Source organism: Dipodomys ordii, unplaced genomic scaffold (genome assembly GCF_000151885.1).
Source record: "Dipodomys ordii isolate 6190 unplaced genomic scaffold, Dord_2.0 Scaffold25, whole genome shotgun sequence".
In the NCBI taxonomy this organism is placed as follows: Eukaryota; Metazoa; Chordata; class Mammalia; order Rodentia; family Heteromyidae; genus Dipodomys; species Dipodomys ordii.
In genome coordinates, this window is record NW_012267241.1 from 10,967,495 (window position 1) to 10,991,843 (window position 24,349).

Below are 24,349 nucleotides of genomic sequence, written 5' to 3' on the forward strand. Positions count from 1 at the left end.
GAGTACTTAATGTTGGTGTTGGTGTTGGTTTCATACATGTTCTGTTTCATGTTAAAGATTTTTAAATATACCCTGGTTATAAAAGTTCTTTAGTAGGAATGAATGTTGACTTTTAGAATTTGATTAGTGGGCATCTCTGATGGTGAGTTTATGGAGCCTTCATATTTGACCTATTGAAATGATGTATTATATTAATATAATAACCATTTTAAATTCATTGGATGAACTCTATTTGGTTATGGTTTATTGTTCTTTTAATTTACTGCTGTGTTTAATTTGCAAGCATTCCTAAGATTCTGCATCCATATTTATAAGTGATTTTGCATTTTTTGTTCTTAATTTATACTTTATTTGATAGATTTTTCTTATCAGGATATGTCTAGGTTTATGACATAAACTTTGAAAGATTTTAAATGTACATTTTAATTTTTTCTTGAAAAATCTAGTAAAACACTGTTAAAAATACAGCTGTTTTTCATGATTTGAATTATTATTTTATAGGTCAAGTATTTAATCAGATGTTAATTGTATTAGCTATATATTTCTTCTTTAATCTATTTTATATTTTTCCATGGTCCAAGAAATAATATAAATGAATTAAACATTTCGTATTCCCATAGTATGATATAGAATATTTATCCTTGTATTTATCTATTTGTAATTTTGCTTATTTTTCTTATTGAAACAATATTTCTTATTGAAACAAGAGTTTCAAATATTTTTCAACAAGATAATCGCTTTTAGATTTAATATTTCTGCATTTAATATTTAGATTTAATATTTCTTATACATCTCTGAAATTTATTATTTCTTCTTGTTGCTTTTGGCTTATTTTGCTGCTTATTTTTTGCTTCTCTATTTGAATACTGAAATATATGTATATGAAATTGTACACATATAGGAATGGGTATGTGAATAACACTTTAAAAAAATATGATGGCTCCATTTGTCATTGACATTTTCTTCTACCTCTTTGAAGGACATTTCTGTGTTCACTGCCTCTAGTGTCTCTCCCTTGCAGTCTCAGTTAAGATCCTTTCAAACAGGCTTTTTCACTTCCGTTCTGCTGAATTTACTTACAAAACTCATAAAATCTGTTGGGAATATTTACACAGAAATGAAGTAAAATTATTTTAAGACAGGATCAATATTGTGGTTTGAACTCAGAGCCTCTCACTGGTGCTCTATCAGCTGTGCCAAATCTTAAGGCATGTTATGAGTAGTGCAAGTACTTAATGTTCATTCCTCAGCGTTTATTCCTCAGTGAATAAAAGAAAATACTGATCTATATATGTATATATATATATGTGTGTGTGTGTGTGTGTGTGTGTAGCTACTGTTAGTTTAGTTTATATAAACACATAAGCCTTGTATTGGAATTTCTGTGTTTAATGCATGCAGCCACTGATGGCACATTTCTCCTTATGCAATATAAAAACTTATGTCAGGATCATCCTACATTTCAAATGTAATTTTAACAGCTGGGGAGTTTCTTAAACTTGCTATTGAACGTTTATGGTGGTTTCAACTTTAATGATTGCTATGTTAAGTAATGAAGTACTTTAGTATGTAAGCAGTTATTGTAAATTTAAGTATTTTTAATTTAAATTTAAGTAAAATTAAGTATTAGAAGTTTAAGTATCATAAATGCACATTTCCATTCACTCTCTCAGGTCTCCATGTCCTCAACACTGGTTGTCATGCCCAACGCACTCCACCCATCAAACACCCAGGAAATCCTATATTCCACCTAGAAGAGATAATGTGCCAGATTTGCTTTTGTTCTGGCTTATTTCATTTAATATGATAAATTCCAACTCTACACTTTTACCTGCAAACAATAAGTTCATTTTCCTTTGTTGCTAAATAATATTCTATTATGCCTCCATACAACCTTTTCTTTTTCCATTCATCAGATGATAGGGACCTAGGATGATACCATAGCTTGCCTTCTGTGAGAAGTGCGGCTATAAATATGCTATGCAAGTATCTCTGTTGACTGGCATTCTTCTGAATATATGACAGAATTAGGATCATAAGGTAGTTCTAATTTTAGCTCTCTTTTCTTTTTCTCTTTCTTTTTTTTTTTTTTGTTATTGTTGTGGGGCTTGAATTCTGGGCCGGTGCTCGGTCCCTGAATTCTTCAGCTCAAGAGGAGCACTCTACCACTTGAGCCACAGCACCACTTCAGGTTTTCTGGTGGTTAATTGGAGATAAATGCCTCATGGACTTTCCTGCCCTGACTGTCTTTGAACCGCAATTCTCAAATCTCAGCTTCCTGAATAGCTCCATACTGACTTCCCTAATAGGCTATTTGTTGCATTTACCAATTGTTTCTAAATTAAGTCTGTACATTTTGTTTTCTGTGTCATAGAATAGAGTTGTGAAAGCATCTTCTCAGCTTAGTGGTTTATTAATGATTAGTCATGAGCCTCAGAGGTGGAGAAACAGCGAGTCTCCCTTCTGTGCTGATGCGCTCCGCGTGCACGCGGAAGCAGACACACAATACTCAGCAAGGTAACTGACATCTCAGCCTTAGTTTCCACTTCCTGCTTTCATGCAGCATGAGTGTCTATCACAAGTCTGTACGGGAGGTATTTTCACAGTGAGGGAAGATCCCTCCGTGTTTACACGGTCCTAGGTATCTGCAATCTCCTGGATGCCCAAGTAGTTAGAATTTACAAAGCCATTATATGTCTTACTTTCCAGCTTTCCCAGTTAACTTTGTTAAGTCTAATTTTCCAACTGCTATTATCTTGGATGACCAGAAAGCTAATCAATTGTCTAAATCTTTTTAAATCATTCTATGGAAAAGACTTTTTCCAGAGGAAAGAGGTTTGTATCAATTGCGGTTTCTAGCAAGTCAAGCAAATATAGAGATCCTTGCAAGGAAGGACATACAAAACCACGTTAACCAAAACAAACAAACAACAAATCAGGCAGGTCCAATGATGCCAGGTATGTGAGGATGAGCGTTTATACTGGGTTGTGATCCTTCTAATGAGTACCAAGTGTGGGCTTTTCACCTAAATGTGGCCCATATTTGTCAGGGTTCCTGTAAAGGTTGGAAATTGAGAACAGGAAAAATTAAAACACCACAAAAAAATCTCCCTCTGATTATTAATAGTAGGTCCTTTGTGTTGAAAATGGGCCTTGGGCAATTTCTAGAATTTGGACACGACTAATTTTGATCACTTGTTTATTTTCTCATTCCATTTGTAGAGTGTGTTTGCAGAGCTTTTTTATTTTTAATTTTTTTTACATTTTTATAATTTTATTGTAAAGAGGCTGTACAGAAGGGTTACAGTTACATGAGCATGGTAATGTGTACATTTCTTGTTGAGCATTTTTACCCCCTTTTGTTTTTCTCCTACTATCCCTTCCCTCCCCCACCTTTCCCACTCCCCACCCCTCAAGTTGTAAAGTTCATTTCCAACATAGAGTCTGGTGAGTCTCATTGTTGCAATGGGTCATTGTGTGTCCTTGTTTCAGCATTTTGTTATTCCCTTCCCCTCCCTAAATTAGATAAATGTATATACAGGACTCTGGGTAGTAAAGTCAAATAGAGTGACAATAGGGGATATATTATAGGGGAGAAAACATACAAAGGAAACAAATAAAATCATATATTACTTTAACAACAACAACAACCACCTCTTATGTCCATATCTTGAGATTCATTTCACTTAGCATCATCTTATATGGTCATATGTACATAGCGTTTGACCTTTTCTGCTCATCTGATAAAATTATCCTAGACATATACTAATTATTACATTATAAGGGAAAGCATGGGACCTATGTTTCTTTGGGTCTGGATTACTTTACTTAATATATTTTTTTCCAAATCTTTCCATTTCCTAACAAATGGGGTGATGTCATTTTTTTTCTGATGGAAACATAAAATTCCATTGTATATTTTCTTGATCCATTCCTCTACTGAGGGGCATCTGGGTTGGCTCCATATCTTCGCTATGGTGAACAATGCTGCGAAAATGATAGCTGTTTTGGTAGCTTTAGTATGGCCTTGTTTGTGATCTTTTGGGTAAATGCCCTAAAGTGGAATTTCTGGGTCATAGGGGAGCTCTTTGTGGAGTCTTTTGAGGAAACTCTATACTGCTTTCCAGAGTGGTTGAACAAGTTTAAACTCCCACCTACAATGCAGTAGGGTTCCCTTTTGGCCACATCCCCTCCAGCATCTGTTGTTATTCAGTCTCTTAATTATAGCCATTCTAACTATGGTGAGGTTTTGATTTGTATTTCTTTTATGTCCAGAGAAGTTAAGCATTTCTTCATATGTCTATAGGCCATTCTTATTTCCTTGACAGAAGTCTCTAAGTCTTTAGCCCACTTATTAATGGGGCAGTTGTTTCTTTGAGGATATGTTTTAGGAGGGTTTAATTTTTTGAGTTCTAAGTATATTTTAAATATGAGGCCCTTGTCTGTTGTATGGCTAGTGAAGATCTTTTCCCAGTCCATGGGCTTTCTATTGATCTTGCCAGCTGTGTCCTTTGCTGTGAAGAAGCACTGCAGTTTCATGCAATCCCATTTGTTCAACCTTTCTTTGATTTGTTGTGTTTCTGGGTCTTTGTGAAGAAAATTTCGACCTGTGCCAAGGAGCCCTAGAGTGTCTCCTATTCCTTCCTATAATGTTTTTCAGGGTGTTTGCTTTGACTTCAAGATTTTTGGTCCATTTGGAGGTGATTCTAGTGCAGGGTGATATATAAGGATCTAGCTTTAGTCTTCTACAGATGTTTAGCCAATTTTGCCAGCACCATTAACTGAAGAGGCTGTCTTTTTTTTCCATTCTATTTTTTAGCTCCTTTATCAAAGATTAGGTGGCTATAGGTCTGTGGGTTCATTTCTGGATCTTTAGTTCTATTCCATTGGTCCTCGGGACTGGTCTTTTGATCATTTTGATCATTTGATTGGCTTTGTAATAAGAGTTTGAAGTTTGGTATTGATATTTCTCCAGCACTGTTCTTTCTGCTAAGGATTGATTGTTTTTGCTATTAGGGGTCTTTTATTGTTCCATATGAATTTTTGGGTTGCTTCTTCTACGTCATCGAAGAATGAGGTTAGGATATTGATGGGTATTTTATTGAATTTGTAGCTAGCCTTTGGCAGTATTGCCACTTTCACGATGTTAATCCTCCCAATCCAGGAACATGGAAGGTTTTTCTACTTCCTTAGTTGTGCTTTAATTTCCTCTTTTAGTTTTTTAAAGTTTTCATCATAGAGGTCCTTCACTTCTTTAGGTAAGTTAATTCCTACGTATTTTTTTTTCTGTGAGTGGGGCTGTTGCAAAAAGAGTTTCTTTCCTGATTTCAGCTGCCCTCTTCTCCTTATTGGCATACAGAAAAGCCATTGATTTGGGGGTGGGGGGGTTAATTTTATACCCTGCAGAGAGTCTTTACTGTTTTTCACTGGAATTCTTCTCAAGGACTAGATTCTAAGAATGTACTGTCTCATGGAATTAAATAAAATACTTAAACACATTATATGAGGCAGACCTCTAGTTTTCCACTGTGGTATTTATTTACTACAATTACAAAAATGCTGTGCTATACTATAGTAGTGTTATAGGGTATTTAGAATTTGGTAGCAAGTTTTCAGCATAAATTTTATTTGTATATACCGCAGAGCTGTTTTTGTATTGTTTATCTTCCATCAAGTTTGTGTTATACAATTCATAAAGAGATATTTCATTTCATCATATTTTTATATTAATTTTGGGAGAATTGACTTTTGTTACTATTAAACTTTCAATTACATACCATCCTGTTCATGTGGGTCTTGATGTAGCCTTTTAATAACAGATTTGTGTTTATTTTTATAGGCTATTCCTTTTTATTAAACATATTCCAAAATGTTTTATAATATTTTATAATAACAATACTTTTATAATTACTATGTTTCAAAACTGATTGTAATACTTATTGGTTATTATCCTATCCCAGCCTTTTCACCAAAATAATTTATTATACTTTTAGTTAGGAACTTTTGTTTCTTTAGATATCTAATCCTGTCATTTAAAATTGAACACTAGGTACAGTTGACTCACATCTGTAATCCTAGCTATTCAGGAGGCTGAGATCTGAGGATTGTGGTTTAAAGCCTGCCTGCATAGAATAGTCCGAGACTCAATCTCTCCAATGAACCAGCAAAAACCAGTACTGGTGACATTTTTCAGGCGTTAGAGTACCAGTTACCCTGAGTAAGAAAGCTGAGTGATTTCACATTGCCTTCAGTCAAGTCCTAGTATTAGAACAAAATAAGTTGAAGATATATTATAAGTATATTGGTTTCTGACCCAATTGTTTTCAGGCATTCTCTCACAAAAAAATGACACAATATATTGGTAGTAAATGGTCATATATATTTAAAAAATTAATAGATATGATTAAGTATTTCGAAAAATTTTGAGATCTATGTAGTTCCTTCTATTTGAGTTTCTTATCCTTATAGTAGTTTAAAAGCATGTGGATAACGAGTTTAATCAGTTTTTTTCTTTTTCTTTTTTCTTTTTGCCAGTCTGGAGCTTGAACTCAGGGCCTGGGTACTGTCCCTGAGCTTCTTTTGCTCAAGGCTAGCACTCTACCACTTGAGCCTTGGCACCATTTCCAGCTTTTTCTGTTTGTGTGGCACTGAGGAATTGAACGCAGGGCTTCATGCATGCTAGGCAAGCACTCTATCACTAAGCCACATTCCGAGCACTACTCAGTTATTTTTGACAACTATTTTGATCATGTTATTTTTTTTCTCTTCAATTTGTCAGTGTAATAAGACAACTGAATTTTTTTTCAAGTTTTACACAGTTAAAATGCATTTTATTTTGTTAGGACTATTCATTTGAATATTAATCTTGATTAAGATTTTGTTTATTATATTTCACCAGACTCTTGTATCTGTTTTATGAATGGAAGCAGACTGCTATTTCAAGCAATACTGATCATTTTAGAAGCTGAAAGAAGGAAAATTTCACAAGTCACTAATTCTCTGTTCTATTTTTAGCTAGATAATTTGAAGAAAACATACGAACAACTCTTCCGGAAGCAGAGGAAATTTGAAAGGCAATATTTAGACAAATTCAATGATTTTTATGCTACAGTAAGTTGACCTTTCCCTACGTTGAGGGGTTACACTATTCTCATATATTATCTAAAAGTAATTTTATTATTTTATTTTCCTTTTTGACTGCTTAAACACAGAAGTAATTCTTTCATTCTTTTGCTCAAGAAAAGAACATTGGATTCTGAGCTTTCTAATGTAATAAAAGACTATACAGGTATTTCAGGAGCATATAATAGAGTAGTGGACGAAAATAAAAAAATTTCGATTGACATGTCCAAAATGGTAGAGAAAATCAATAAAAGGTAAGTCTGCATGTACCCTTTTTATTTTATACAGTATATCCAATATGTGAAATGTAATCAACCCCTCCAATCTGTGTCCCTGGTTTGCCATGGTGATGTTTGTATGTATCGCCCAATTAAATTCAGTCAGTGCTCCAGATGTTACTCTTTAATTACAGTGGATCCCAATAAGTCAAGAGAGCTAAGCAGATCTTTATAAGAAGCTTAGTACATACTCATCTCACCTCCTTTGAACAAATACTACTCTATTTAAATGTACGTTAAAGTTGAATATTGTCTACTCAAGCTCGTTGGGCTCCTTCAGCCAACTACTAAACTTGTATTTCTTGGTTCAAAATTCAGAGTTTATTTAACTTCTCTTTCTGTTTCAATTCTCATACTCAGTGTTTCATCAAAGATAATTCCACATACTAAAAACTTTGTAATCTTTCCACTTTCCTATTCCACCAGAAATCTGTCACATCCTGCTCAAACTTAAAGTAACTTCTGAAACTGGTCTAAATGCAGTCTTTGTGTTTCCTCTTTCTAATCCATCATCCACAATATGAGAGTTTTTTTCCTGTCATCTTATTTTTTTAATGTCAGTATGATAGTTCCCCTCCAGACTGGCATTAATTTTAGCTTGGGTAAAGCAGGAAACCCCTTATTCACATATCCTCCAATGTCCTTGAATATTTCATGCCTATGATGTGGTTAAAAATAGTGGCTTTCCTTCGATTTCTCCTACTTGTCACCTTTGATTTCCAATTCACATGGCATTTTATAATGCTTACTCATCTTCAGATATATTTCCTGTATTTTCTACACAGTACTTCTCTTTGAAGAACGTAGTATTGGAATGAGGTTCAGTGAAATTCATTCTCTATTCACACGTAATTCGCCATAGCTCTTGTGATGTGCGCAAAACTGAATTGTGCTAGGCTAGGACCACTTTTTTTCTTTGTCAATTTTCACTCTCAGCTGACATAAGTCCTAGTACATATTATACCTTCAATTTTGAAGGACTGAAAGGAAGAGGAAGAAAGAAGAGAAAGAGGAATCATGATACTTTGGTAAATTTGGAAAGAATAGAGTAACCCATTCATTTATGCAAATAATAGAACGGAATTGCTAGTAAAACTCAACTATGTATTAAACGTACAAATTTTAAAAAAAGCAAAATGAAATAAAACCTTCTAATTTTTGATTCTGGTATGAGAACTTGAACTCAGGGCTTGGGGTACTGTCTCTTAGATATTTTTTTTTCACTTAAGGATAGCCTTATCTTTTGAGCCATATTGTTCCACTTTCAGATTTCTGGATGTTAATTGAAAATAAGAGTCTCATGGGCTCTCCTGCCCAAACTGGCTTTAAATTTCGATCCTCAGATCTCAGCCTCCTAAGTAGCTACAATTACAGGAATAAGCTACTGGCACTTGGCTAAAAGGAATGCTTTTTTTTAAAGGATAATCTAAAATTATAGTCACTAATATTATTTTTAATTACATATTTTATTAAGGAAACATAAGATAAACACACAAGACAACAAAAGATAGCTGAAGAGTAGGTAAAGCTATTAGGGGAAGCTCTTTCTAGAGGAGATTGAATGAACGTTAGCATTTGTCAGTTTTTCCTGAAATAACAAGTAGCAAGAAACCGTAAGGCTTAAACTATACAGGTTTATTTCTTCCCTATATTGTAGTGTAGCTGCGTCTTCTCTGTCTGTGCTTCATGTTATCTCTAAGAAGAACCACGGTGAAAGTAGGGGCCACTTCTTGGCTTGGTAAATACAGGAATTATGCCCTGCTGACATCATCCAGTTGCTCCTACAGCTTTCCAATGGAAAGTCAGGGATGTTCCCTTAAGCCTCACTGCACTGAACAAATCATGTCACATAACCGATGCTCATGTCAGTGGGGTGAGAGGTCATTCACCTGAGAAGAGACATAGTGAATAGCGGGAAACATTATGACAAACTATGACACATATTGAGAACATAGCCCCAGTGATAGGGAAGAATGTGCCGAGTATGCCCCTTGCTGGCTGAGAATGTACCTCAAGATGTGACTTCACTTATATTAATCCCTAGCACCAAAATAAATACAAAGTAACAAATGAATGAATGAATGACTAAATGGATATGTTGCTTATGGGACAATATAATGGATTCTTTCCCACTGCTTTGTATTTCTTTCAAATCTGCGGCCATTTCATGTTTCTGCATTTGGTGTAGAAAACTGAAGCTTACTTTTTACCTTTTAAACATAGTATATGTAGGCATCTTATCATCTTCCTCCACTAATGAAAATTTTAGCTGTGTTAGCAATCTGTTTCTGCACCTTAATACTCTCTCTCAGGTTTTTGGTTATTTCTCCCTTTAGCTCTTTCTACTTTGTCTTACCCCCCCTTTTTCTTCTGAAAACCATTTACAATTTTTTATCCCTGTAATAAGTCAAGGTAATGATTTGCAAGTTTATATCTATGAGAGAATTTTTTTCAGTGATATATTTGTATGCTCCTTAGAGACTCCTTTAGTTTCCTAAACCACAGTAAACAAAGCTCCATTATAGAAAAATTTCTTAGTTTCTTAGGTGAAATAGTGCCTTCTAATATCTACTCAACACTGAGGATAGTGCATAGTGATTAGGTAAATACAGAATACAAAAGGCAATTGAAACCCTAAAATGATTTTAACACTTAGAAATATTCCTATAAATATAGTACTCTGATTTTTTTCCCTCATGCAGGAACTGAGTCTTGTTTCTATTCTCAACAGAAAGTAACGATACTTTCTAACATTATCAAATATATGTATATATATTAGATATTGCATGTAAAATATCTATATTATATGGGGCCCTGTGATTTGTGTAATAAATGCTCTGATTTTGGACTGATAATTTTATACATTTGCAGATATTATGACAACCAAAGTTTTACTTGGAAATCTTTTTTGAGTATAGCTGTTCTTTTAAATTTAAAATAGGTTTATAGACTTGGAATTGGTATAATATTTTCAAAACATTGAATAACTTTCTTAAACTACTTTATAGAAAAGCTGCATCTTATTTTAAACTAAGCAGTACATGAGCCTGTCCTCCAGTGCCCAGGGCTAACATTGAGTGCTCCTGTACTTCACCTCTCCTAGAACGATGAATAAAGAATATCTTCCTAATATTGTTTTCAACTCCTATCTCTTTCATTACTACTGACACTGAATATTTATAGACCTTGCCTTGATGTATCTTTTTATAAATAATTCTGGCACGTTTCAAAGGAAGAAATGATTACCTCAATTGCCAAGAGGTCAAGTGGCTTTCTGGCTTAGAAGTTGCTCAAATGTGTCCGATTACACTGATTCTAATCACAAATAGTAGACACAGGCTAAAATGCACTTAAAATGTCAGGGCAGGGGTAAGATAATTACTTATTGCTGTGGTATGGCTAAAGCTTAGACAAAGTGCAAGATCTGATTTGTGTGTGTGTGTGTGTTTGATCCCATGTGTATATCTATAAATATAGTTTGGTATGTGTGTGTGTGTGTGTGTGTGTCCCCAAAATGACAAAAAGCAAAGTTCTAAATTCAATTAAAAAGTTTCAAAGGTAAAATTTTGGTTGAATTAAAACTTTATTATGGTCATACCCATACTCTCAATGTAATATTATTTTATAATTTCATAAAAATATCAGACAAAATTAACCATGATAATAGAAAGTGATTATTCTTGGATATAAATATCTCTGTAACATATCTAAGTGTGAAAGCAATTATAAAATGAAGATTGTAGCTAGAAATTTAGAAATCGCTAGGAAATTAAATCATCACAGATGCCAACTGCAATCAGTGAGATAAAGTTTTTGAAGGTGTCTCTTAAAGTACAAGTAGATAATATCAAATCCAAAAGCAGTTCTAGCAAGGAGATATATAATAACTACACAAAAGACTGCATATTAACTGGACACATGTGGTTCATTACTGGAACCCTAGCTCAGGAGACTGAGACCTGAGGCTCACAATCAGCCTAGGCAGGAAAGTCTATGAGTCTGTTATTGCCAATTAACCAACAAAAAGCTGTAACTAAAGCTTTGGCTCATTTGCTAGAACACCACTTGAGCCAAAAAGCTAAAGGACAGTGTCAAGCCCTGAGTTCAAATTCCTGTACTGGCAAATACGCTCTCTCTCTCTCTCTCTCACACACACACACACACACACACTCTCTCTCTCTCTCTCTCACACACACACACACACATGCACATACACACATGTACGCATGCACACGCACACACACCAATTTGCATATGATTTCTTTAACAAAGTAAATAAGCTAGTAATGAAAGCAGATGCCATCTCTTGGTCAAAGACCAAAATACTTGCTGTTTTAAAGATGTCCAATAAATTTCAAATGAATTATCAGCAAATTGTCCTTATCCATGTGGGAATATGTGTTAAAAAGCTGCTTTGAAACTTTATAGGGAAAATTTAAAGGGGCACAAAAGAGAATGCTGTGAAAGAACTAAGCTTGAAACATTCCAATATCATGATTCAAACATTATAATACAGTCCAATATGTAAGATGACTTTCATTGGTGCAAGGATAGGTAGAGTTCAGGCAGTGGAATGGAATATAAGGTCCAGAATCAGACCTATGCCTAGACATTCATTTGATTTATGACAAAATTACCCTTTAGTAAAGCAGAGAATGAATAACTTTTCTAGTAGCTTCATGATAAAGTAAATCCTCATGGTACCAATCACCATAAATGAAAATCTATTTTGTATAAAGCAAAGTTTTTATAAGCAGGGATATAAATGCTACCATAAATGAAAAAAATAATAAACACACCATTGCCCATGGAAAGTCATGAATAGACTGATAAAATGCCTCTGTAACAACTGTACCAAAAGATTAATCAATAAGCCAATAAAGCAATGGAGAAAATTCAATAAATAATAATGATTACAAATACCACATAGTAAGTATATATATATATAAATATATAGTAGCATAATATAGAAATAATTTCCAAAGAGAAACAAATTCAATAAAAATGAGCAAAGAATTGAAAAGTCATCTCACAAAGGAAAATGACCAAATATGTAATAGTTATGGAAAGATGCTTGATTTCAGCCATCACAGAATATAGCCTAAAACAAGGGGATGCCATACCATTCACCTGAAATGTCAAAATACAGGAACTTAGTGTTGTAGCTTTCACCAGGAAGCAGAGGAACAGGAATCCTCACACATTGCTCATGGGAGTAAAACGTTATGCAAAGTTGGAAAGTCCCTTTTTTATCATCTACTACACAGATAAATGCATTCCATTTCTAGGTGTATACCAAACATAAAATCATACACATGCTCCTCAAAATTAATGTACAAGCTCATAGAGACATTATTTTTATAGCTTCATTGTGGAAACTACTCACGTGAACATCAGAATTAGAATGGATGAATAAAAAGTATCCCATTCACTAATAATCTGCAGCACTGACAGACATCTCAGCTACATGAACTTGGGTGATCTCATAAGCAGTTTTGGACAAAAGGAGACAAAATGAAGTAAATACACTGTATTTAACTCAAGGAGAGACCACGGTGGAAGCGTCTGCTAGCCATGTTCAATGCTTTCATCAGAAAATAGCTGACATGGACAGTGATTTATATGGTTAATTTATAATATTTCTATTTCAATAACTTATTGCTTTAAACACTAAATTACATAAATTATTAACACAGTTCAATTATAATGCACTCAATCATTTACTCATGTTTAATTCAATTCATATTATATACAGACATTAGAGTAGGTTCCAAAGTTGTAAAATATCCGGCAAAGGATCTTTACTGCCTTCCATAAGCCCCTAAGGAAAAGTCTAATTCAGCAAGTATGTTCTTAATTTCTTAGTAGTTGCATAACTACAATAAGAAATTCAGGAAAGGGACTAGCAGGAGCTTGTGAATCGCCATTCATTTTAGCCACTAGTGACTACAATTACCAGTGGCTTGAAAAAGAAATCATTTCTGTAGTTTTCTACACATACTCTGTCTTCTAGGAAGACAACAAATTTGTTCAATTATTTTTCTTCTTAGAAATATCACGGCCTTGTTGAGACCTTAACATACAAAACTAAAAGAGTAAAATGTGCAACTTCTTTTTCATGGCTGCACAACCACTATCTGCTAACAGCATGCCCAGAGGCAGAGCCATGCATATTTTCTCCCATTTGTGGAGTTTCACTAGGTTTTAACATAATGCCTAATACATTATAAACATGTAAGTATGTGTTGAGTAATCTTTTTTCAGTAGATAAAATTCCAGCAATTTAGAACTTTACAATTATGACTCATCAATTGATTTTTTTAAATTGTATTAAGACTAAATTTGCACTCAATAAAAGTGTGTGTGTGTGTGTGTGTGTGTGGTGAACACCTGCTGCTTGTCCAACAAGCATTTATTATGAATTTATTATTCATTTTCCTCCAGGGGAAAATATGCACTAATATGAAAATTTATATTTTCAACATTCACTCACCAGTATTCTTACAAAGAACATCACTTGGGTAAGGTGACAGAGGAGTTGTCTGGCCAGGGAGAGGTTGAGAGCCAGGGTTTGATATGGACATTAAGTGTCAGTTCTTTGGGAAGTATCACTCTAGTTGAGCCATAGTTAAATGTGTGCTAGCTTTAGCAGCTCTAGGGAAGAGAATTACAGACAGAAGGAATAGGAAATATGGAAGTCCTGAAACAGATAAAATTTCTCTTTGCTCTGGACACAGAATGGAAACTAGTGTTTCCTCAATGCCATGCATGAGGTGTAATTTGGGGTGACAAGTGCTGACAAGGTAGATATAGCACCAGTAATGAAAGCACAGAGGCATTTGGATTTAAAGCATTTTTATAATCTTACACTTTAGAAAGGTCACTTGGTCTTCTTATTGAAGGATGGACTTTGGTGGCCATATAGAGGGTGATGCTTTTAGTGGTTCAGAAAAAAATTAATAATGATGACATAGATCAAGGCTTCGGCAGTATACATGGCAAGAAAGAGCCGATTTTCTGATACGTTCTAGAAGAGCTGCCAACAGGATCTTTTGACAGCTGGGTAAAAGATGTGAAGAGAAGAAAAATCTCAGGCTACTCACTGAGATAATGAGGGTTTGAAAAAGGACATGAAGGGGACTGGGAGGGAGAAGATATATCTTCTTGGCTAGATTAAATTTTATATTCCTATAAGCTCTTCAAATGGAAATAAAAAGTCAAATTTAGATCTATCGGTTGATAGTTCTGCCATAAGGAAGCTATCAAAGACAAATTTGGAGTAATAAAATTAAACAACAGGACCAGACAAACCGCTTAAAAGGAGAGTCTTCGAAAAGTCAGAATAGAGAATATGCAGTCTTTTGCTACAAAACTTTAGGGCTCCTATTCTTTAGGGGAGCACTTGCTTATTGGAAAGTAAAAGTAATCCTCAAGAATTAATACAAAGAAAGCACTGAACAATTGCAGGATACATTCCCAGCTGGTACTTGTCTGTCCTAAAGACATACATGGGAAATAGCCTTGCTGATTAAGGGATTAAATTAATTGACTTCACATGATAGACCATGAGCTACAGATGGGGGTGCAAGGGAGGAAAGTCTGAATAGGTGAGCTCTATGCTCAGACAGACATGAGAGAGTGTGTGCACCTAAGCCTGGGATCTGAGTGAGGAAGAAACCATTTAAAGAGTTTAAGTCTAATTCTCCACACTGATAGATTTTTTCTCTTTTAAGAATCTAAAGGATCCTAGAAGGCTGTAACCCACAAATGGTCATTCCACACGGTGTACAGCCACTGGTCATCAGCGAAGTACTTGTTTCCTCTGAGTGACAAGCTACTTGCTGGCAGCCATTGTGTGGGGCGGCGAGTTCTCCTAAAGTGTTAAATGACATAAGGAGTTTACTGAGCTCTGAATATGAGTTCATTTTAGTTGTTTTTCTTTGTCACTGTTCATATGCTCCTATTTTCTCTGCTCTATTGCACATTCATTTATGATGTCCACAGCAATAGGAGTGGTTGCTTTTGTTTTTTTTTAAATTTTTATTATGAATTACTTGTATGAGGTTATAATTCCATTAAGTAAGGTTATGAGTACAATGTAACTTGATCATTGTTCCTCTTTCCAATCTTCTTTCATTTTTCATTCATTCTGTTTTATTTTACTAAGCCATAGGACCATAGAATGACCCCAGAGACTGTAGTGTGTTCTTTTTATTAACAAAAGGTCAAAATGTGAATTTATTGTGTACTAGTCCATGGAAAAAACCTGGACTCTAACTTCTTAGAGACTTCCACCTTCACAGTAATAATTTCAGCAAGCGTTAACCATTCTCCTTTGCTAGTTTTACTCTATCAAAGATCTTTTCATTTATGAAATGATTTGTATTTGAGATGGTAGACAAACTGTATACACTCACCTCAATTTACTTAACCTTCACAGAAATTTAATTATAGATATTTTTCAATTCAATCGTACAAGGACGATGTTAGATATGAAACCATTTTCACACTTAAGGAGCAATTGGGATTTGGCCTATCCGACTAAAATACATGCTCTTTCCATCTAAAAAACAACACCTGTCTTCCCTGATAGGGAAGTCTTGGTTCCTGTTTCTAAGACTTTATAGAAGTTCTTACACACAAAAAAAGAGTTTTGACACTACTTTAAAACTATCAAAAACTTGTGAGTTACCTGGTTTTTTTTCCCCCTCTCTGGGTTTGGTTCCGGCAATGGTTTCTCAAAGAATGACCTATCCTTCCTTACTTCCTCCTTTTGCTTGATGCTGTTTCATAGAAGTGTAGAATGTTTTTTCACAGCATATTTTGTATGAATAGTCTTAAACTATTTTGCTATTATTTTATTTAGAATTTTTTCTGATATTAGATGATAAAAGATGATGGTAGATGAAAAATACTGTTTTAATAATATCCATCATTCAAAATTCTTCATTGCTGAATGTTAGCTTATTGTAGAGCACTTTTAAGGGAATTAAGTATGATACATAAATGCCCAGACTGGGAATGTGGCTTAGTAGTAGAATGCTGGGTTCCATTCCTCAGTACCACATAAACAGAAAAAAAACTAAAGTGGCACTGTGGCTCAAAATGGCAGAGCCTGGAGGAAAAGAAGCTCAGGGACAGTGCTCAGGCCCCGAGTTCAAGCCCCAGGACTGGCTAAATAAATAAATACATCACCTCTTATTCATGGCTTGTGCTTTTTCAAAGGTAATCAAGATGTGAATCTATCGTGTATTACTCCATGGAAAACTTGGACTCTAAAAGTCTTAGAGACTTCCTCATTCACAGTAATACTTTCTCTTAGCATCCATTAATCATTTTCCATTGCTAGTTGTTCTTTAGATCTTTAGATCTTGACATTACCACCTGACTGTTCAGTTTTCAGAATCCACTTTCTGATGCCCAACACTATTCTTTCCATCTTATTTTATTCGTCCCCTTACCCCCAACAAATATTTTATACTTAAGAATTGCCCACGTGTCACCTTGATGGGTCTCTCTCACCTTTTTTCATCTTCTTTCCTTTCTTAATTATATTTACTAGTTATATTTGATCAGAAAAGTAATTATTTAATAACACTCAACACCTTGTTGCTATAACTCAGAAAGGCATGTGTAAAGTGAAATCAGCGCCTAGATTTCCTGAACTGTCCTTAGCAGTTGGAAGTAAACAGGAATATGCTAATTAATCTTGCAGGAAGTGGGAGCTAGCTTAGTAGGCATATGAGGACAACTTGTTAAAACAAAAACAAAAACAAAAAAACCCCATACTATCATGAATAAAATCCCCACAGTCAAAAAGAACCAGGCCACTTGTTAGATAGTACCTTATATTAGAAAGAGGATGATCTTAGTTAATTGAGTTTACAGTTTTTAAAAGAATATGGACATTGGTGGGCGCCTGTGGCTTACACCTGTAATCCTAGCTACTCAGGAGGCTGAGAACTGAGGATCTCAGTCAGCCCAGTCGGGAAAGTCCATGAGACTCTTATATCCAATAAACCATCAGAAAACTGGAAGTGGGACTGTAGCTCAAGTGGTAGAGCGCTAGCCTTGAGCTGAAGAGCTGAGGGACAGCGCCCAGGCCCAGAGTTCAGGCCCCACGACCAACAAAGGATATAGACATATAAAATAAGTGTGGAAAAATATTCCTAAAACACACCAAAAGACTTTTATTATGTTTAAACTTGAATGGTATCACAGGAAGTTAGTTCATATTCAAGTAATAGTTAGCACTGTTAAGGTATTTCTAGATAATTCATCTTTTTCTGAATACTGGTTGAAATATTTTTCCTGCCTTTAATTGTCAAACCCATACCACTTTCATATTTAGCCAGCTATCTTCTCAATTAATTCCTATAGATACATTCAGATAGGAATGATTGTCTCTTACTAGTCAAACTCACACAATACAAATTTATTTCCCTTATTTTTATTATACCTTTCTATTTCTCAATTGGCTATATTCCACATTTATCTGTTTTGGTTCATATCTTTGTTTCAATCTGATTTAAGGGAAGTCACTTCAATTTTTACACATTTAGTATGATATTGGCTATGTATTTGTCATATATATCCACTTTTTACTCTTAAATTTTTATTTGTCCATTTTTGTTTGCTTTACTATTATGTTCTATTCTATAATTTTCCAGAGATTCTTATCATGAAAGTGTGTTGAATTTTGTCAGAAGCTTTTTGTGTATCAACTGAGATGATCATGTGATTTATTTGTTCTTGGTCCTGTTTATGTGATGTATTATATTTAGTGATTTATGATTATTGGATTATCCTTTAACCTTGAGATGAAACCAACTTGATCATGGTGTGTCATCTTCTTAATATACTTAAGATACTGTCATCTTCTTAATATGCATCTTCTTAATATTCAGTTTGAAATAATGTTATTGAGAATTTTTGCACCAATGTTTATCAGAGTGATTAGTCTGTAATCATAAAGCCAACCATTTTTGTAGCTTTTCTTGATTCACCATGATCTTATGATGATGTCAGGAAAAAAATACTAATGTATCTATAGATATAATGGACAGTTTCATTGAGTCTTGGCCTCAAGATTGATTCTTCTCTGTATGCAAGCTGTTAACTGCCTTTAACTTAGGCCCTAGTCAATGCTGTTCTTTTCACAAACAAGCACAGATTCCCCACAGCCCTGCTGTACACCAGTGACACATGCCCTCATTACTCATCTCATGGAATAATTCAGTGAGTTTTTCCTTTGCTCCTTTTCCACTCCTGTGTTGATTCTTTTTGTCTTAATTCTTTTCTACAATGTTGATTACTCTACTTGTAGCTTACCCAATCATTCAGGCAGGCCTTGAATGAATGTTTGTTCTTATATCCCACCCGACAATAGACAGGAATGAGGAATTAATGCAGATCTGATATAGATCGATCGATCGATAGATAGATATGTAGATATACATATATATGTAGATGTGTATATTATAATTATGTTTTGTATATAATTTATATAATTATGTATAATTATATAGTATATAAAATTATCTTTCTATATAGATATCTATCTGTAAAAAGATAGGTAATTAACTAGCACTTGAACTTAATAAGTTTGTCCTAGGTTTATTTGTCTGTATCTCCTTTCAGTTATACCTAATTTACAGGATTTTCTTATTATTGGAATATTATATTATCATATAAGATATTATTGTATTGCAGATATAAACAGATATATCTGTAATGTACAAATATCTGTATATCTATCTATCTATTTATCTATCTATCTATCTATCTACAAAATACAATCTCAGTCCTACAAACCAGCAACTCAGGAAACAGAGATGAGGTAGTTGCAGGTTCAAAGTTAGCCTGGGCAAAATTTAGAGTCTTCTCCCAAGAAAGAAGTTGAGTATGGTACTATATACCTCAAATCAGACACTGTGGAAAGTAGAAGTAGAAGGATAATATTGTAGGCTAGCCAAAGTAAAAAAACATGAGACTCTATTTGAAAAATAACTGGAACCAAAAAGCATTAGAGGATTGCTTAGAGTGCTTGCCTAGCAAAAATGAGACCCTGAGTTCAATTTCTAGTGCTGCCAAATAATCTAGTACTAATCCTGCCCCACTTATATTCCCATTAAATATTTGTCTCAGTATATATATCTATATATTCTATAAGAATAATTGCATGAATTTGCCTCAACACATGTTCTTTTAAACTGATCATATTAGTCACTTTTTACTTTTCTTTTATAGTATAGAGAAAAAAATGGAGTATGAGAATGAAATCCAATCTTTGCTCAGAATGAAGAAAAAGAACAGTGCATATCTCAAAGAGCTCTATGAGGAATGTTATCACGTTGGTTCCATTTTTGCCATAACCAAGAAAAAAACTCAAGAAATGGAAGATATAATGGCAGAAGTGAAAAGAAAATTCAAGGTTGTGTATGTTTTTTTTCTAATGAAAAACCAGAGTAGCTGGCTTGAATTTACTGAATTAATTTTTCTTGATAGTTCTTAACTGTCTGGTATTTATTTCCCTACTCCTATGGGAGCTAAGAAAACACTAGAAAAATATTAGAAATTGTTCTCCACTTAAGAATGCTTCCCAATTGCTAAACATCTTCATCTCTCAGCATGAAGCCATGGTATGGAATTATAACCATTGACACAGGCATATCTGGCTCAGAATAGTGCTGCATTAAAAAGAAATTTCTATGCTGTCATTAGACAAGTCAAGTTCATAGTAGTTCAAGTTTGATTGCAACTTTGTGATGATCCTCTTATTTTGGGGACTGAATCACATACATCTATGTAGCATTCTTGTTTATCTTGTTTTCTTTGTAGATATCTATATTTGTTGACCATGTTAATCCATGTTATCAAAAAATTAATTTTAGCAATATTACTCCTGAGGTAACTCTAGGAGATAACCTTTAATGCCTTAAGGGATAGAAATTTCTGAATTATGTTCAAGTTAATGTCGCCATAAAATGCCACTTAAGTTTTAGTCAGTTCACAGTAGCCAATAATCAAAGTTATCTTGTAATTTTCAGAAATATCCAATTATAACAGATTGTTTTGTCCAAATTTGTCATTATTTAATCTCAGTAACTGATCTATTCAGAAAATAGGTGTTTGGTCAAACTCTAAAATGCTTTTTGGATTAGGAAAAAAATGAACAAACATAAAAACATATTGAATTAATGGTATTGATGAGTTTAACCATCCAAAACATCTCAAGAATGTGGCATTGCACCAAAGAAAGCTTGAAATCTTTAACCACATATTTAGTTCAATATTTCAGTTGAAGGCTTCTGTGCAAGCTACAAGATCTTAAAAGGATTTTTTATAGTAAAATTTGGGTAGAAAGGGGATTACATAAGGCCTTGCTGGTTCCACTAAAATCATAGTGCTAAAGCCATGTGGGAAAAACATAGAAGACTTCAGTGCGCTTCAAATCTAGTGTTCACAATACTGCACAATTCTTTTTTCATTACCATTATATAGTTGTACAAAGGAGTTGCTATTCAACAAAGCAGTTTATGAATACAATGCATCTTGGTCAACTTCACCTTTTTGAACATTCTCATTTCCCCCTTACCTTTCCTCATTTTTCTCAATTTTGTGGAATACTGGATAGTTCTTATTCATTCTTTTGTTTGGGGGATGAAGTGATTTGCCCAAAGTAGCACCGCTTTTAGGTAACAGTGTGGACTTTGAGTAGCAGGAGATCAGACACTCAATTTGGTATAATCAGTAAGACACCAGTCCTAAACTTTGACCCACAAAGATTTAGTCAAGATCAAAATTTGAATGCCATCACATTAGGAAGTCATTTTCTCAGCAATCTGGTCCTTAACTTTATCATTTAGAGACTATTTCCCCCCTGTATACTTTGTACGAATGTTTCAACCAATCCCAAATATTCTTAGCAGAAAACTCTTAGTCTTCTCTTCAAATGTTATTATGAGTCCCTCTTTGTCAGTGTTGGTTATACCTCCTGTGGTTTCTGTTTCCTACTAGCAGTCAAAGTCCAAAATCATAAGATGAAGAATTAAAAAAAAAGGTAGAACTTTTAAATTCTGTGCCACCCTGAGTGGCATGGTGAACTATTGGGCTAGCCTGCTCTGTGTGTCCAAACCCTGAACGAACATCATTCCTTTGCCTCAATGTGTCCATGCCTTATATGCTACCAGCCTGTTTGTCACTCAGTAAGCATCTTGGTTATATGACTGTGGAGGTATTACAGTGCTTATGCTTTACCAACCATCATTTGTCACTAAAGCTCAAGGGTAATGATGCCTGAATGTTTTTTACAGTATATTGATTGCTTTGAAATAATATTTGTCATTGTTAATATCTCATGCTTCTTAATTATCAGTTAAACATTTTTTTGTTTGTTTGTTGGGAGTGGGGCTTTAACTCTGGGTCAGCTCCTCAGCTCAAGGCAAGAGCTCTACCACTTGAGCCACTTCCAGCTTTTTCTGTTCATGTGGTGCTGAGGAATCAAACCCAGGGCCTCATGTATGCAAGGCAAGCACTCTAGCACTGAGCCACCTTTCTAGCCCCAGTTATCAGTTAAACTTTATGATAGAAAAGTTTTTTTAGGTGTGATACAGTGTGAATATCCACGAGGTATCTCAGAGTGTTTCTCTTGTAAGTGTTGACTACTGTATTTGTTTCCCCTCTGAGACGAAGTTCAAAGGATCCTCATTTAAATAAAAGAAAAGCCGTTCCAAATAGCTTCTATGGAAGGAATAACTCCATCCATAGAGGCATACTTAGAGTATTTCTAGTTCAATCAACAGAAAGCAGTTCTCATAAAACATGAGACAGAACTACTCAACTTCTATAAACTGTTTCAGATGAGATTAACATGTTTTAATACCAATTGTAAAATGAACATCCTAATAGCTCATTGATTCTGTTTTGGAGGAGTTTTGCCTTACAGCAGGTCGAATCAAGAGTGTATCTCTCTTGTCCCACCTAAAATAGCTTTCATTGAATTATGAATTGACATCTTATTCTTGGCTATAATGAAGATTGATAGAAGTTATGACCAAAATTGACTGTAGCAGTTTGGTTTTTTTCCCTCAACTAATAAGACATAATCTTCTTGTAATGATGGTTAAAATGCTACACAACTAATTCATCTTAGATTTCAGAACTCAGTTAAACTTTCCTGGCAGAATTGGATTTCTTTTTCTTTTTTGTTTTGGTCAGTCATGAGGCTTTAACTCAGGGCCTGGGTGCTGTCCCTGAGCTCTTCAGCTCAAAGGCGAGTGCTCTACCACTTGAGCCACAGCGCCACTTCCATGGATTTCTTCCTTTTTAAAAAAATTAAGGAGAAACCTAATTTATGAATAGCTAAAGAGAAACTGTTTCTCACTTGTGTCATGTAATCCCTTCCTCCCCCCCCCCCCGTGTTCCTTTGTTTACGATTTTTCTTTTGTATTCTTGGCTTTTTGTTTTATTTTTATTCTAATTTCCTAAGATTCTTCCGTTCATTTAGAGGCAGAATAGTTGTCATAAATGGACTATTTCATGGTCTGTAATGTTGAGAGCAGCAATCCCATAAGGAATGGTTGCCAGGGGAAAGAGTGGTAGGATACAGATGATGCAGACACAGTATGACATCAGATTCCAATTCTTCTAATGGCTTAGTCAAGCATCTGAAAAGCACATTATTTTTCTGACATATATTTGAGTAGGTAAATGCACCTGAAAAGCATGATAGAAAAAATCCTTAGCCATCCATGGATCTTGATGGTGCAAAACATTTGAGGACATAATAAGACTTTGACTGTCCGTAACCATCATCTGCAGACATGATTTCTATCTGCATTCAACTGCATGAGCTTGTTAGAAAACAGGTGCAGCATTTCCATTTCATCCTTTTGCTTCTGTTTTTCTCCTCCATTATCCAAGGCAAATCTGATTCCACTGAAAAAGCTTAGGCATTTGACTTGGATTATTCCTTAATTTGAATTTTGGTCCTGCTCATTATTTGTTAGGAAAATAGTGAGAATGTCCTGGGACTTTTATTAGCCTTTTGTACACCTGTGTAGTTAATAAATAATGCTGTACCTAAAATATTTAACTAGAGCCTGACAGAGGAAATATTGTCAGAGCATGAGGTTACATTTTTTTTGTTCAGGACTAAAATAAAAATCTTTACACATTTTTACTTTTCAGATTGTTCCCTGATGAATGTGTCTAATACGCAGGTTCTAAATAACACAGTAAAACAGATATTAAAAATGGGTTGAATGGTTAGTTTGAATGATGCTTTTAGCAATTGCTTCCTATATTATTCCCTTTATCTCTCACATTAATTTCACAAAAAAGCAGGTGAAGCTATCTTAACTTTACATATGTGGAAACTCAAGGTGAACAATGGCAAATATATATATCTGTGTGCTAAAGTATCTAAGTCAGTATATATTCAGGCTTCTGGAACATTCATTAAAATATGAAAGAGAAATTAAAATATATTCATAATCTGTAATGCTACAAACACATGATTTTAGGAAAATTACCAGATTTAGAAAAATTAACAGTGAAGATGAACAAAATCGAGAGATGCATGTTTAAAGATGTTATAATTAATTACATAATTATCACTGGACAACAGAGCGTTCATTGGGGTAAAAATCTTGTTTATTTTGTAAATATGGTGGCATTCACCACTTGAACAAGACTAAGGAGAAAGTAAATCTTGGGATTGGAGTCAGTGGCTCACACCTGTTATCTTAGCTACTCAATAGGCTGAAGATGAGGGCTATGATTTGAAGCCAACCTGGGCCCAAATGTCTGTGAGACTCTTATCTCCAATTAAACACCAAAAAAAGAAGCTAGAAGTTCAGTTTAGGCTCAAATGGTAGAGTGCTAGTCTTGAGCAAAAGAGCTCAGGGAACAGTGCCCAAACCCTGAGTTCAAGCCCTAGAACTGGC

At 34.5% G+C, this 24,349-nt stretch overlaps 1 protein-coding gene across 1 annotated transcript in view; it reads left to right on the plus strand.

Moving 5' to 3' along the window:
• The window catches only part of Ccdc178 (coiled-coil domain containing 178), a 302,072-nt gene that overhangs the window by 80,429 nt on the left and 197,294 nt on the right, over positions 1-24,349 (plus strand). The window contains exons 13-15 of the mRNA XM_013014802.1: positions 7,015-7,110; positions 7,240-7,376; positions 19,650-19,833. Of these exons, the coding sequence (XP_012870256.1) occupies positions 7,015-7,110; positions 7,240-7,376; positions 19,650-19,833 (417 nt within the window). The remainder of the gene's footprint in view (positions 1-7,014; positions 7,111-7,239; positions 7,377-19,649; positions 19,834-24,349) is intronic.